Raw genomic sequence first — 14,788 nt, forward strand, 5'->3', positions numbered from 1 at the left:
GACTAACCTTTCCCCTCTCCCCATTAACCCTAACCCACTACTGGTGGGGCCTAACCCTAACCCCCCTTCCTGAACCCTAAACCTAACCCTCACGGGGTGATGCCTAACCCTGACCCCCCTCCCCGTAGCCTAACACTGACCCTCTTTGGTCTGTCCCTAACCCTAACTGACCCCGGGAGGTCCCTAAACCTAACCCCCCCATCCTCGGGCTAACCCTAATGCTAACCAGCATACTACCCTTCGGAATGCTGATGGTAGGGATGCCGACGTCGGTATCTTGATCTCTTCAAGATAGTGGTGTCCGCATTCTGACGGGCGTCGGGATTCCGGTGTCAGTAACCTGACGTCGGGCATCCTATCCGGTGGCATTTTAACTGGATCCCGTTTTGCACTGCTTATTAATGATGCAATGAATAACACGGTGCTGTTATATGCATCATGTAATGATAGATCGCGCCATCATACACCAGATCATGAAGTGTATTGTTACATTGCATTGTTCTGTCGCTGGGTCTTACCGTTGTATGTGGTGTACCCAGTTTTACTCTGAAAGCAGGGCTTTTCATACAGGGAAGCTAAGAGGGTGGGAGCAAGTACAAAGCACATGGACCAGTCCTGCCATGAAGGATCAGTCACACCCCCTCCCTCAGCATGCAAAGTGCCCCTCTACACACACATACTTGGCCACATACCCCTGTAAGTACCGGGGTCTGACGTTTTTCATGGTGGCCTTGTTTTCATATTATTATAGAATGATTGTACAGTATTTCTCTTTTGCAATCACTGTGATCAGATAGACAATGGTTTCCCAGCTCTGATACATTTAATGTAAGATCACTGTGATATCTCAGTTTTGCACCTGCCATTATCATTACATTTTGTTTGAGAAAATATTGTTTATTCTGTTTTGGTATTTTTTATACTGTTACTTAATGTACTTACTGTATAGCTGATAAGAACACACACTGCACTTTATATATCCTGGTGTGGCTTTTGCAAAGTGCCTCCTTATGGTTATTATAGAATTGTTTTCTACCTGATAATTTACTTCTTAATTCTATTTGTTCTACTATAGTTAGTAAATGATTGTCAAAGGTACACTGCAGCTAGCCAGAGGTATTACTGATTGTGGTGTGTTGTTTGAGTCTGAATCGCAGATGTTCCATTGTGTGTTTATATGGGTCCAGTATATAATGTTGCTACCTCATTCTTGTACAATAATGATAAATTAATAACATTTTGGTTTACATTTTTTTTTATTTTTGCAATGCAGTAATATTAATCACAGAAGGTTTGTTGTTTAGCTTTCTGTTATGAACACGATGATGGGCATTGTCTGTTAGCGGTGGTGGACAATTCCCTGCTCACTGGCTAAATAAAGAACGGTTTTCCATCCTCTTCTGACATAAAGTTGAGGCAGTTGAAGAGAACATCCACACCTTCCATTATATATTTTGCTATGGATTCTCTCACAATCTTGAGCAAGGTCTCTCTGCCAGTGTAGCATGCACGTTCCCTGGAGTCGTCATCCAATATTCCATATGTGTTCACCAGTCTCCATGATATGTCAGGGTGGACGTGCTTATCGTACCCCAACGTTTTCAGACGAATCATAATGTCATGGTAGCGCTGAGTCATCTCAGCTCTTTGTCTCTCATCAGGTTCCTTTGTACTTGGCCAGGAAGTCACCTGTGAGGATGAAAGCAATTAGATCATTACAATTAATTATAATATGTCTGTATATTCCAAAGTACAGTAAAAAACAAAGGACAACTGGTCACAATTTACAATATCTCATGTCACATATTGAAGGTTAGATTGTATCAGTATTTCTTATAAAGACACCAAGAACCAATTTATTATTAGATAAGCTTATCTAGAAAAATAGCTGAGGGTTGGACAATACTATACAATACAAAGTGGGGTTGGAAATTGTTATTTTAAGCAATTTGATTACATTTCAATGGCTTTGTTTTATATTTTTTAACTTACCATAAGTAACCTTTTTATTCTTTGGAAACACATTAGTGTCCACTTTCACCTTCTAAGAAGAAATATAATATCATCCACTGAGAATGAGGGGGGGGGGGGGGAGAGGGAGATGTATGAAGCCTTGGAGAGAGATAAAGTGGAGAGAGATAAGCTGCCCATCCACTAGACGATTTAACTGAGCAATTGAACAATTTCGTTATCGTTCAATCGTTCATAAATTGTTTGCAAATAGTTTGCAAAAATGTCTAAAACGACGAGCGATGCGCGCTCCCGCATTTATCATCGGACAAACATGCTGGATAACCTGACAATAATGTCAGGTTCAGCATATTTGCAGATGGTTGATGTGCCTACACTAAACGACTGCTCATTCAGTGTAGGCACATCACAGGCTGTCTAACGACTGCACGATTACAATGTCGTAATCATGCAGTCGTTTTCATGTCTTCTAGCGGATGGGCAGCTTTAAAGTAACAACCAATCAGCTTCAAACTGTCATTTTGTAGGCCGTTTGAAAAATGACAGTTAGAAGCTTATGGGGCGAAACTTTATCTCTATCTCTCCCCAAGCTTTGATACATCTCCCCCTCTTTTATATCTTATTGCAAACTTCTTACCTGGCACTCCTTTTTATTCTTTCATCCCAATTTTTAAATTCAATCTTTACCTGAATAATTTTTCTTTCTATTTCAGACACGGAGAAATTATATGGTCCAGTCTTCTCCTGGAAAACAGCATATAGGATCCTCTGCTCCAATTGTAAAGCAATCTCTCCAACTATTTCTTTGCAGTGTTGAAGCTGTTTTGCATCTGTGGGAGTTAAAAGATTAAATTTACTAAAGAGTCATACGTCCACTGTTGTAGCCGGATGATTGGCTGAGACCAGATTCTAAAATTAATATCTGCACGACGCCATTTTGCATTGTCCGCATGATGCCATTTTGCAGCGCCTACACGATACATCCGTGTACAGTGCTATATTATGATTATTAGCGTTGTGCGTCTGCCACTGCCCTATGCCAAAAGTCCTCAGTACACAAATACGTACATTAATACATATAATATGAACAACCCCCACAAATCACGTTTCATAATGTACTCCACAAACACGTAGACGCACAACGCATACTAGCGTCTTTACTTAATATCCCTATACTTACACATTGTACACTTACACTGAAAGGTTCTCTAGCATTAAGGTTAATATTAAAGGTTTTATTCATTATCAATTATGTTGTGAAACACATGTATTTGATATCTAAGGTTTAGTACATGATAAGTAGACCATGTTTGGTGCCATTCTAAACCACTGTTTATTTGAAGATCTCCGGTTCCATCGGCAAGGAGATCTCAGCATGCATCTGCAAGTTATGAACCATAGAGTGTTAGGCATTGAAATGTACTCTGTAATGTAATGTTTACTAGCCAGTTTAGACTTGCTATTCGGTGGGAAAAGATACACAAAGAGCCGTTGGAGGGCTGAACTACCACTGTTTAAATTGACCTATGAACTACATCGTAACAGAAGAACCAAGAAGAAGAACCAATGGGATTATGCCAACTCATTTCTATTGTATTGCCCACTCTCTGTACGATATATATTCAGGCGCTCTATTTCCAGTAGTTAGTCATCATATTCTTTCTTTTGATGGAGGCTTCACCTTTGATGCCAGAAATCTGGATCCAGAGCGCCTGTGTATGTATCAACTGTACCTTGTTTATGTATAAACTTTTGCGCTAATTGTATTTAGATCACAGCATGTAACTAAATCCTTTTTATGTGAATAATAACTTTTTGTGCTTTGGAACCACACTCAAAGTCTGGAAAGCAATTATTTCTTGTGCGACTTACAACGAAAAATAGCGACATTAGGGTATAAAGATCATTAGGTTTTTGGGGGCTCGTAGAGTGAGGTCACGCTACCACAATTTACATGGTAACACACGGTTATCGATCTCTCACCAAAGGGTGGACGGCGCCATATGCAGGAAAGGACGCACTGTGTCCGAAAACCTGCTACCACTTGATGTTGAGAGACCATCAGTTATTGTGTGAGTTCAAGGAGCGCTGATTAGAATCCAGGGACAAGGAAGCAAAAGTTTGTTTCCTTTCATTGTTAAAATTTTGTGTTAGGGAGGTAAGTCGCACAATAGCGTACGCATATTTCCTGTATTGCTGCCACGTGTTCAAACGGTCACTGTATTCATAGCGTGATTGCTTGTTAAACCTCTGAATTGCACTGCTATATTTAAGGAAAAGGTTTCAATTTTTTTCTGCGCAGAAAAGGTGTATGTAATTGAAATGTGTGATTGTAAAGTGGAGGATACTGTCTGGTTAAGTCTAAGTGTAAAGTGGTGGCTACTGTCTGGTTAAGCCTAGGTTGTGCCTGACGGGGCCGTACAAACTACTGGGCTAGTGTACAAAGCAGGTACATTGTGGTTATCAAGAAACTAAGTGGTTTCTCGGTCCGACAACCATTAATCGCAAAGTCCATTGATCAGTTAGGTTCTTTGGGCAATGCGATCGAACCACATGGTTATATAGAACTGTGATTGTGAAGTGGGTTGTTGTGAGAGTGAAATTGCTGGCAAGGTTAGGAGTTATTGGAACTCCTAGATGCTACCAGCTGGGAGTAAACTCAAAGTAGGAAGCCAAGTGGTGAATCTTGAGGTGAATTCACCACAAGTAAAATAATCAGCCAGACGGTTATTTTACTCCTCGTTTATGCACATGGACCATATCGCTTATCGGGAAAGTGGTGCATAACGGGATGAAGCGAGCGGCTGAAGCTTGATTTGAATTCGCCACAGGTAGAATAATTTACAATTGGTGATTATTCTGCTCATCATTGTGCAAGCTGACTGTAACGCCCTGCAGGCCGGCTGTGTATAACTGGAGGGAGTGCGTGAACGTAACTTACTGAAAATCGTTCACCAATCAAAATTCTCTAGAAATTGCTAAGCGTTTTCTCCGATGGGTGCGAAGCAATCTCTGGTAATGGTCGATGATGTGCTGCTGATGGAAGGACCAACTGGATCGGCCAGGTATATCATGTTTAAAAAGTATAGTGCGTACGCTACGGCATACTGTGACATATGGGTCAACATGACCAAGGAATGTAGAAAACCTTTTCCTAAGATTGGCAGCTCTGATTCGGAGGTACTGAATAATGTTAGCGATAGTATATGTTTAGTGAAATCTCTAAAGAAAAGGATAAAGTTTAATGATTGTTTAAAGTTGTGGCAGCACGAGGGGAACATGTGGCTTAGCGGTGTGCACGTGACGCAAACTAGTATCACACCCACGCCGCAAGAGAGCGCGTATGCAACGCAAAATATCGTTGTGTGCGTGCCACAAAAGAGCGAGCACGCACGCCAAGATAGCGTTGCAGAAGGTAATGTTAGTAGCACATGCACACCACCTCCACCCTATGTGGATGGGGTGAAGGTACAGTCGATCTCAAAAATCATAAAAATGTAACAAGTAACTTGTATCCTCTCCTGAGTAACTATAAGGAGCATGTTTATAATGCAGATGATGAACCTGTTATAATGTCAGCTCTTTCCCATGTTGTCCAAATGTTAAATATACCATCACTGCAAGCACAGGTAACTGACCCACTAGTACCAGTGATGGAGGTAGCCCCACCAATGCAGGAAGTATTAACACCCACTGTAACAGTAGCAGAGGTTGTTAATACCATACGTAGTAGTAATAGGCTGAACCCTCAACCAGGTAGCAAGGCCAAAGGTAGCAGTATGTCAGGCTTCCATCCCATCCAGACAATAACTGTTCCCAATTGGAATCCAGACGCAAATGGAATAGTGACCACCAGGGACGTAGCAATACATTGTCCATGGACGAGAGCGGAGCTACATTCCATAATGACAGATTTCCCTGACCCTAGGAAAGAACTAGCAAAGTGCCAGAGATTTGTATAGGATTTGGGTAATGCTCATGAGCCAACCAACAAAGATTGGCGAGTGGTATCACAGGCATGTCTTCCACACAATACCAACGTGAAAAAGTTTATCACAGCCTGTGTATTGGATGGAGATGGTCCCATAACTGATGAAGGTAATCAGGACAACATAACCCGCATTGTCAACCAATTGGCCGTTTATTTTCCAGTAGTAGTTAACTGGAGTCAAATTTTTACAATTAAGCAGAGAGTGAATCTGCAGCAGATTATTTCACTAGAGCGCTGCAGACTATTACCCAATACACAGGTATAGAAAATAACAAAGACAACACACACCACAGGGAAATGATAATCACGGTGCTTATGGATGGTCTTAAAGACACTCTAAAGACCAGGGTTCAGACTTCACTTCCTGGATGGAGGGGAATTACAGTAGACACAATCAGGGAATCTGCAATTGAACATGATAAAAACATCTTTAGGAAGAGAGAAATGCAGAGCGAGAAACTAATGGCTGTTAGTATTCAAGCTTTGGAAGGAATGCAAATATCACCTCAGCACTCTAATCACACACAGCTACAATACACCCGTCCCACACAACCTCCAAACCCATATCCCCATATACAACCACAATCTTTCCACACTCCCCAACCCACACAACAACAACCTATCAATACACGTCAATCACGAAGGTGTTACATTTGTAACCAGGAGGGACACATAAGTAGGTTTTGTAAAGCTAGAAAGTGGGAACCGCCAAACCAGGGAACACTGAGATACCCACAGAAGAGGCACCCACAACAGATCAGGACAGTTCCAGCAATCACCTGCTCACATGGTAGAAGTAAATGGAGGAAGACAGTCAGCTCTAGGGGTCAGGTCACACCTGTAGTCTACAGCCAGTCAGGTTAACTGAGGATATTAGGGAAGAACCTGTAATGATAGTTGATATAGCTGGTAACAAACATTCTTATCTTGTAGACACAGGGGTGACCAGATCAGTGTTAAATTCTCTATCCAATTTACAGGTGACCAGAAAAACAGTACCAGCAATGGATGTAGCGGGTAAAGTGCAACATTATCCTTTAACCAAATTTTCAGAGGTTACTATCGGGCCATTGCATACCAGGCATTCCTTTCTCCTGGCAGCAGCAGCTCCTACTAATCTTCTGGGAAGTGATTTGTTATGTAAAATGAGATGTGTCATTTATTGTACCCCTGATGGTATATTTCTATATATCCCAGAGTGAGTTGCGCATGAGGTGAGGGATATATTGGACACTCCCCAAAGGTTAATGTTTCAGATAAAAATCCATCTCAGGTAGAGCAGATGTTATCTCAAATATCAGGGTCCCTCTGGACCAAAGATGGACAGGAAACTGTTCTGCTTTCTTCTCTGTCCCTCTTCATCCTGACTGTAAGTACCTATTTGCATTCACATACAGGGGGGTACAATACACATGGACATGATTGTCCCAGGGCATCCTATACAGCCCCAGTATCTTCTCCCAGGCCTTATACGACTGTTTACAATCTTTTCAACCTGCCAATGGATTTGTTTTAATACATTAGGTAGACGATTTATTGTTGTGTTCTGATTCATTTATGTCATGTTTAAATGATACTAAACTACTGTTGCTTCATCTCTCACAGACAGGACACAAGGTTGATAAGGACAACTTACAGCAATGCCAGACCAGGGTTAAATACTTGGGACACTGCCTAACCCAGGGATTATGACATCTGACTAATGACAGGATACAGGCCATACAGACCATGACACTGCCACAGAACCAACAGCAAATCCGTACCTTCTTGGGCATGTGTGGATACTGCAGATCATGGATCCCAGGTTTTTCTATTTTGGCTTTACCATTGCAGGACTTAGTCTCTCCACAAAGCCCGATCATGTCATACACACAGAGGAAACAGAGCAGGCTTTCCTTAACCTTAAGGACAATCTGACAAGAGCACCTGCATTGGGAATACCAGGTTATGAAAAACCTTTTGATTTATACTGTACGGAAGCTAATGATTGCACAGCAGGTGTCCTCACACAAAAACATGGTGATGCCAGTAGGCCCGTAGCATACTACAGTGCACAATTGGACACCGTGGCAAGATCACTTCCAACGTGTTTAAGAAGTGTAGCAGCGACTTCTCTATTGGTCAGTAAGAGTGAGGATGTAGTATTAGGCCATTATATGATTGTTTATACACCCCATGCTGTATCTGCTTTGCTGAATTCTGCCCAAACCAGACATGTTTCCTCAGCTAGGTTCACGAAATGGGAACTAGCTCTAATAGCATCTGCAAACATCACCATTAAACGGTGCAGTACGTTAAACCCAGCAACATATTTACCATATGTGCCTCAGGATGCACAAAGGGTGTAGAGAAGTGAGTCGCTGGCAGAAGGTGAGTTCTGCAGGTATATTGATGAACATGATTGTATGGAATATTTGAATCAGACCTTTACTGCAAGACCTGACATACATGATACACCTTTAGAAAATGTAGATGTGACATTTTACATGGATGGGAGTTGTCATAGACAAACTGACACTGGAGAGTTATGTACAAGTTATGCTGTGGTAAATGACAAGGACGTTATAGAAGCCAAACCCCTTGGTCCACCTCACTCGGCCCAAGTGGCTGAACTGGTGGCATTGAGGAGAGCGTGTGAACTGGCAGAAGGTAAGTCAGCTAATATCTACACTGACTCCAGGTATGCTTCGGGGTAGTGCATGATTTTGGAGCTCTTTGGTGTCTGAGAAATTTTATGACAGCAGCAGGCACACCAGTAGCACACTCATACCACATAAAAGGTCTGTTGACAGTAATCCAAAAACCAAAGGCAGTGGCCGTCATTAAGTGTAAAGCCCATACATGTGAGGAAGATCCGGTGTCACTGGGCAATAACAGGGCTGCCAAAGCTGCCAAATGGGCAGCAGGTTTAAGAGTGAACATGCCAATTAACTAAATGATGATGTTTCAAACGATTGATTTGCAGAAGTTAATTGAGATGCAAAATTTGTATTCCATTCAAAAAAAGACAGTCTGCAGATCAAAGGGATGTGGACAAGAGTACTCTGGACTCTGGAGAGATGGACAAGGTAAGCCGGTAGCACCCAAGGCATACTACCCAAGCTTGGCTGAGGCACCGCACGGTCTGACTCACCTGGGAAAGCAAGGTATGTGCAAGTTGGTCAGGGTGTATTGGTGTGCACCAGGTTTCTCTTCCCAAGCCGAAAAGAGGGCAATGTTCTGCTTGACATGCTTGAGGAAGAACTTGGAAAAATTATACCAACCGAGCCATCTCACATCCCTCCGACAGATGGACCTTTTCAGGTAATACAAATCATCCAAATACCACCCTGCAGGAATCTCAAGTATGTATTAGTTTGCACAGATGTGTTTTCTAATTGGGTTGAGGCATATCCAGCTGCCACTAATACTGCTGCGTTTACTTCTAAGAAGATTGTTCAGGAATATGTATGCAGATACGGTATCCCTAGAATTATTGAAAGTGATAGGGGTACTCATTTCACAGGAGATGTCTTTCAGAACATGTCTAAGTTGATGGGTATTAATAGTAGACTTCACACCCCTTACCGACCGCAAGCCAGCGCCAAGGTGGAGAGGATGAACGGTACTAATAAAAATAAACTGAGTAAGATCATGGCAGAAACTGGACTAGGATGGCCAGAAGCCTTACCGCTAGTCCTTCATAGCATCAGGACAACTCCTATACTCCCTCTTAATCTGTCCCCCTTTGAAGTACTGTTTGGTAGACAACCTCATTTGATTATAAGTCCACAGGAAGATTTGAAGAGTAACAACGAGGTTACTGTAAGGTATCTTATAACAATGAGTAAACAGTTAAAACAACAGCAGTAGAAACTGAAATTGTTGTCACCTGAAATGCCAGAAACAAATTGTCATGATGTTGAACCTGGAGAATTTGTTATGATCAGAAATTTCTTACATTTAGGTTGTCTGACAGATCAATGGGAAGGTCCATATCAAGTGTTGCTGACAAGTACAACATCCTTGAAAGTGGCAGAGAGAGATAACTGGGTCCATTCCACTCACTGCAAAAAGGTCAACCAACCAGTGGAGATACAAGGAGGAGTCGAGACAGATAACGTAGACAGGTCAATTGCGAGCCTGTGGCGGGAGAGTTAAAAGTTGTAGTGAGACACCTGAGCTAAAGAAATTTGTAGATCACTGTTCCAGCAATGGAGTGGTGTGCTAGGGTTACGATTGTGTCTTCTTCCAGAGTTTTCTTCATCCTAGTTTGTTTCGGGATTTCTGGTTTCTGTGACAGAGGACAGATGACGGAGAGGGGAGCTGATGGTGGATATCGATGGAGTGGAGTTGGGAGGAGTGCTAAACCAATCGGAGGAGTATCTGACCAAACTCAGTACAGTAATTGCTAAGAGATCTGTTAGCCTGGAAACTCGGAGACAGTGTGAAGGTTTATCATCTGAGGAATATTGTATTTGTGAGTTTTGTGGGTCCCTAATTGATGAGAGATGCACCCAACGGTGCCAACCTAAGTATAATCAGTATTGGGGTGGGTATCCTTTAGAGGATTATCATACCATGGTGGGCAAAGTTTTAGACCAGACTGACTGTTGGGTGTGCTCTCACATGCCTCAGGGACAACATAATGTAGGGTTAGTGCCATTTCCAGTAAATGTCTCTGAGGTCTTAGAATTGCAACACGGGAAGACACTGGATGGAAAATTTGTTATGTCCAAACCACCTCATTTTAAACTCCACCAGTATCAAGTAGATAGATCACTTTTATGTTTGAACATCACCAACTTCAATAAACCAGGAAGTTGGGAGGTGACTGGGAATAACCAGATGATGACCTTCTCACTAAGAGCTGATAATGAACCTATAAATTTTTAACTTTTATGCACAATTAGACTAGGTGGGAGACACTTCCGGTATCGGTATACACGTAGTGACACCAAAGAAATGGTGGGTAGGGTACCAGAAGGGTACTGTACCAGGATTATACAACCAGAAATGTGTGTTAGTCACATGTATTGACTGTACCTTGCTTATGTATAATCTTTTGCGCTAATTGTATTTAGATCACAGCATGTAACTAAATGCTTTTTATGTGGATAATAACTTTTTGTGCTTTGGAACCTCACTCAAAGTCTGGAAAGCAATTATTTCTTGTGCGACTTACAACACTAAATAGCGACATTAGGGTATAAAGATCATTAGGTATTCATACCACCCATCATCACTCTGGTTACTATTAGTTTCCTACAAACATGATATAACACTTCAATGCAAATTAAAATGTATTGCCAATATATTGTATATGCAGAAGTAGCTGAATAGGAATAAATCCAGGGTAAAAGAGAAATATAGGTTATGGCCATAGAGGACAGAATGCAGGAGAGGATGATGAGACATAGAGAGAGGTAGAGTGGGGCATAGAAGAGCGTAGAGCAGAGGTTCCCAAAGTCTGCCACTACAGTCCACATTTTAGGGATATCCAAGCTTGAGTCCAGATGGTTAAATCAAATGGATTGAGTAACTAATTAAGTCACCTGTGCTCAAGCATGGATATCCCTAAAATGTGGACTGTAATGGCGGACTTTAGGAACCTCTGGCATAGAGAGTAGCAGCTCCCGGGATATCAGGATGAAATAAGGAGAGGAAGATATGTAAGTCCAACAGGGGAAAATGGAAGATAATAATATGGAATAAGGTTGGAATGAGGAGCCCACTTCTATGAGCTGTGTGTGTGACACAGAATGATCTTAATATACTCATGAAAACATACCTTAAACTGAGGGTGACTAGTGAGTCTCCCCTATCTTCAATTATTCACATAAGCATAATTAAATATATATTTATTCTATTATGCATTGGCCTTATTGTAACATAAACCTTGCTACACTTACAATTCTTGTTGTGTTCTAAGAATGTAAGATAAAGGGTGGCCTATATATTCATGTCACACTGTCCAAGATCTTCATTATTACTCAGGTACTCTGTTCCCTGAGAGTAAGTTTGTACCATGGGCATAGCTATAGTGAGTGCAGGGGGAGACATTGCTATGGGGTACAGAGGATTAGGGGGCCCTGGACACTGGTTCTGTAGTTGTCTACCAAATTCCTGAATTGCCTGCTAAGCAATTGGGACTGACCCGTTGCCAGGCCTATATAGGGTGACAATCCATTCTCAGTGTATGATGTGTATAGTGAATATTATAATGGTAAAGGGGCCCTGTAAAGTGGCGTAATCTGAACTGGAGGGCATTGTCATGTTACATAATATAAACTGGGGCACTGTAATGTGGCACAATATGAACTGGAGGCACTATAGTATGGTATAATATGTTTAGGGGACACTGTAATGTGTCATAATATGAATTGTAGGGTACTGTAATGTGACACAATATGAACTGGAGGCACTATAGTATGGTATAATATGATCAGAAGACACTGTAATGTGGCATAATATGAACTGGGAACAGATGGCACAATATAAATTGGTGGCATTGAAATTTTTCACTGTATACACTGTGGGCATAAAATTAACTCGCACCACAACAATTTGCCATAATATCAACTGGAGGCACTACAATGTGGCATTAAGAAATGAGGACACTTCAATGCGATATTTTGTGGGGACAATGTATGGCATAATGTGAATTGGGGGTACTGTGTGGCACATTGTGTACTAGCAGTACTACAATGTGGCATATTGTAAACTAGGGTACTACTATGGGCCATAACATTAATTGGAACACTACTATAGGGCATAACATTAACTAGGGCACTACAATGGGGCATAACATTAACTAGGACACTACTATGGGGTATAAAATTAACTAGAGCAATACTATGAGGCATAAAATGAACAGCTGCAGAGAAGGGTGTCTCTCTAGATGTTGCTATGGGACCTACAAAGTTCTGGCTATGCTCCTGATGTGTACCACATTATTTGTTGGCTTTTATAGTCATAAAGAGTCTTCTCTATAAATATGGCATATTAATGTTACCAAAACTGTCTTAGACCTAACGGCAGAAAATTAATACTTCGAATAGAACAACATTTAATAATAATAAAAAAAAATAGATAGATAGATAGATAGATAGATAGATAGATAGATAGAGATATGAGATAGATAGATAGATAGATAGATAGATAGATAGATAGATAGATAGATAGATAGATAGATAGATAGATAGATAGATAGATAGATAGATAGATAGATAGATATTAAATCCCCACACAATTTGCATCTCCCTAGTACCTGCTGCCAATGCTTACCAATATCATTGTGGTTCCCGGAACTGTCATGTTTCCCTTTGGGTGAGAAGCTGCTTGTCTGGTTTTCAATTTTCCTTGGGGTTTTTAGAATTTCAATAATCTTCTGAATCAGATAAAACATTTTATGAACATCGACAATGTCCGCCAGGGGACGGTTATTTGTTCTCTTCAAAACCTCCATGTTTTCCTTCTTTAAAGGCAACTCCTTAGGCGTTCAGTTCCAACTAGTCACTCCACTGGGATTGTTCCTGCAGTTTCCTCCAATGAGACATAAATACTGCTACCAACAGACACCAGCTACTAATTGGTGGCCAGGCTGTTGTGAGATCATATGAGTGATGTCACTGAGAGCTTGTGAGGAGGTTGCAGTGTAATGGCATCCAGCAAGACTATCATCTACAGATCAGCATACAGACAAGCAGAGTATTGATCTCTAGTGGAATTTAATCATAACCTTATGAGTAATGGATAACCACTTAACTGACAAATATTGTTTACAAAAAACATCCGTAAAAACTGTTGTTTATATTTATTATATAAGTCAAGTATAAGTATATAAAAACATATATAAATATACAAACAACCCATCAGCCATATCGTTTAAACCGACAGGTGAAGTGAATATTGATTATAGTGTCACCTGTCGAGGGGTGGGATATATTAGGCAGCAAGTGAACAGTCAGTTATGGAAGTTGATGTGTTGGAAGCAGGAAATATGGGCAAGCATAAGGTTCTGAGTGACTTTGACAAGGATTTTTAAGTGTCATATATATATATATATATATATATATATATATATATATATATATATATATATATATTGGATACAATTACACTTTATAGAATAATTTTAACTAACATAGTAGAGAATTGTGTTACCTATATTTTATAATTCTTTAAACCTTCAAATTACTATTTTCTGACTAGTTAAATTACAACCTTTAGGAAATTAGATTTATTTTTTTTTGTTACTTAAAAAATACATATAATTGCATTGTCTGATAGGGAATATAAATGGGTGTCTTTTCTAAAAAACAAAGGAAGTGTACATGTAAGGAAGGATTCAACATCTGGAACCCGGCCTCATTATGTCAGCCAGAGCCGGCCCTAGGCATAGACAAACTAAGCAAATGCCTAGGGGCATCCAAGCCCACCTAGGGCCAGTGGAGGTTTGGTGCAGGCACGGCCGGGGTATCTACTGCCGGCTGGGCAGATACTCTGGCAGCTGCTACTTCTGCTGTGCAGTGTCCATGATCGGAACTCACCTAACAGCTCTGATCGCGCCTGGCAGCAGCAAAAGTCAGCTGGCAGCGGCAGAACACCCGGCGGCTATTTGCGGGGGCAGGGAACCTGGACGGCAGCTAGTGGTTAGCGCTGGGTTAGGTCTGGGGCGTCACACAATCAGAATGAGCTTCTGCTCATGGGCAGAGGCTCATTCAGGACTATAAGTAAATAGTCATGGGAGGGATGCTGCATCATGGGCCTTTGCGGAGCTCGGATAAGTGAGTCACACCTCACAGCTCTGGGCTCCACCTTCACCAATCATCACACATAGCTGCA

The 14,788-nt window shown here is 41.2% G+C and overlaps 1 protein-coding gene across 1 annotated transcript; it reads right to left on the reverse strand.

Moving 5' to 3' along the window:
• Positions 1-1,371: 1,371 nt before the first annotated feature.
• Positions 1,372-13,409, reverse strand: LOC148521614 (speriolin-like). The gene is made up of 4 exons (XM_088474765.1): positions 13,229-13,409; positions 12,957-12,972; positions 2,659-2,827; positions 1,372-1,689 (listed from the first exon to the last, which is right to left on the reverse strand). The coding sequence occupies exons 1-4, from the start codon at positions 13,407-13,409 to the stop codon at positions 1,372-1,374; spliced, it is 684 nt and encodes a 227-aa protein (XP_088330891.1).
• Between the last annotated feature and the right edge of the window lie 1,379 nt (positions 13,410-14,788).

The sequence above is a fragment of the Taudactylus pleione genome, unplaced genomic scaffold, assembly GCF_031769625.1.
Source record: "Taudactylus pleione unplaced genomic scaffold, aTauple2 ptg000156l, whole genome shotgun sequence".
Taxonomy (NCBI): Eukaryota; Metazoa; Chordata; class Amphibia; order Anura; family Myobatrachidae; genus Taudactylus; species Taudactylus pleione.

Coding starts and splice junctions, on each gene's coding strand:
- LOC148521614 (XM_088474765.1), bottom strand. CDS start 13,409: ATGGAGGTTTTGAAGAGAACAAATAACCGTCCCCTGGCGGACATTGTC. Junction 1,690..2,658: donor TAGAAAGAAAAATTATTCAG/GTAAAGATTGAA, acceptor TCATCCTCACAG/GTGACTTCCTGGCCAAGTAC.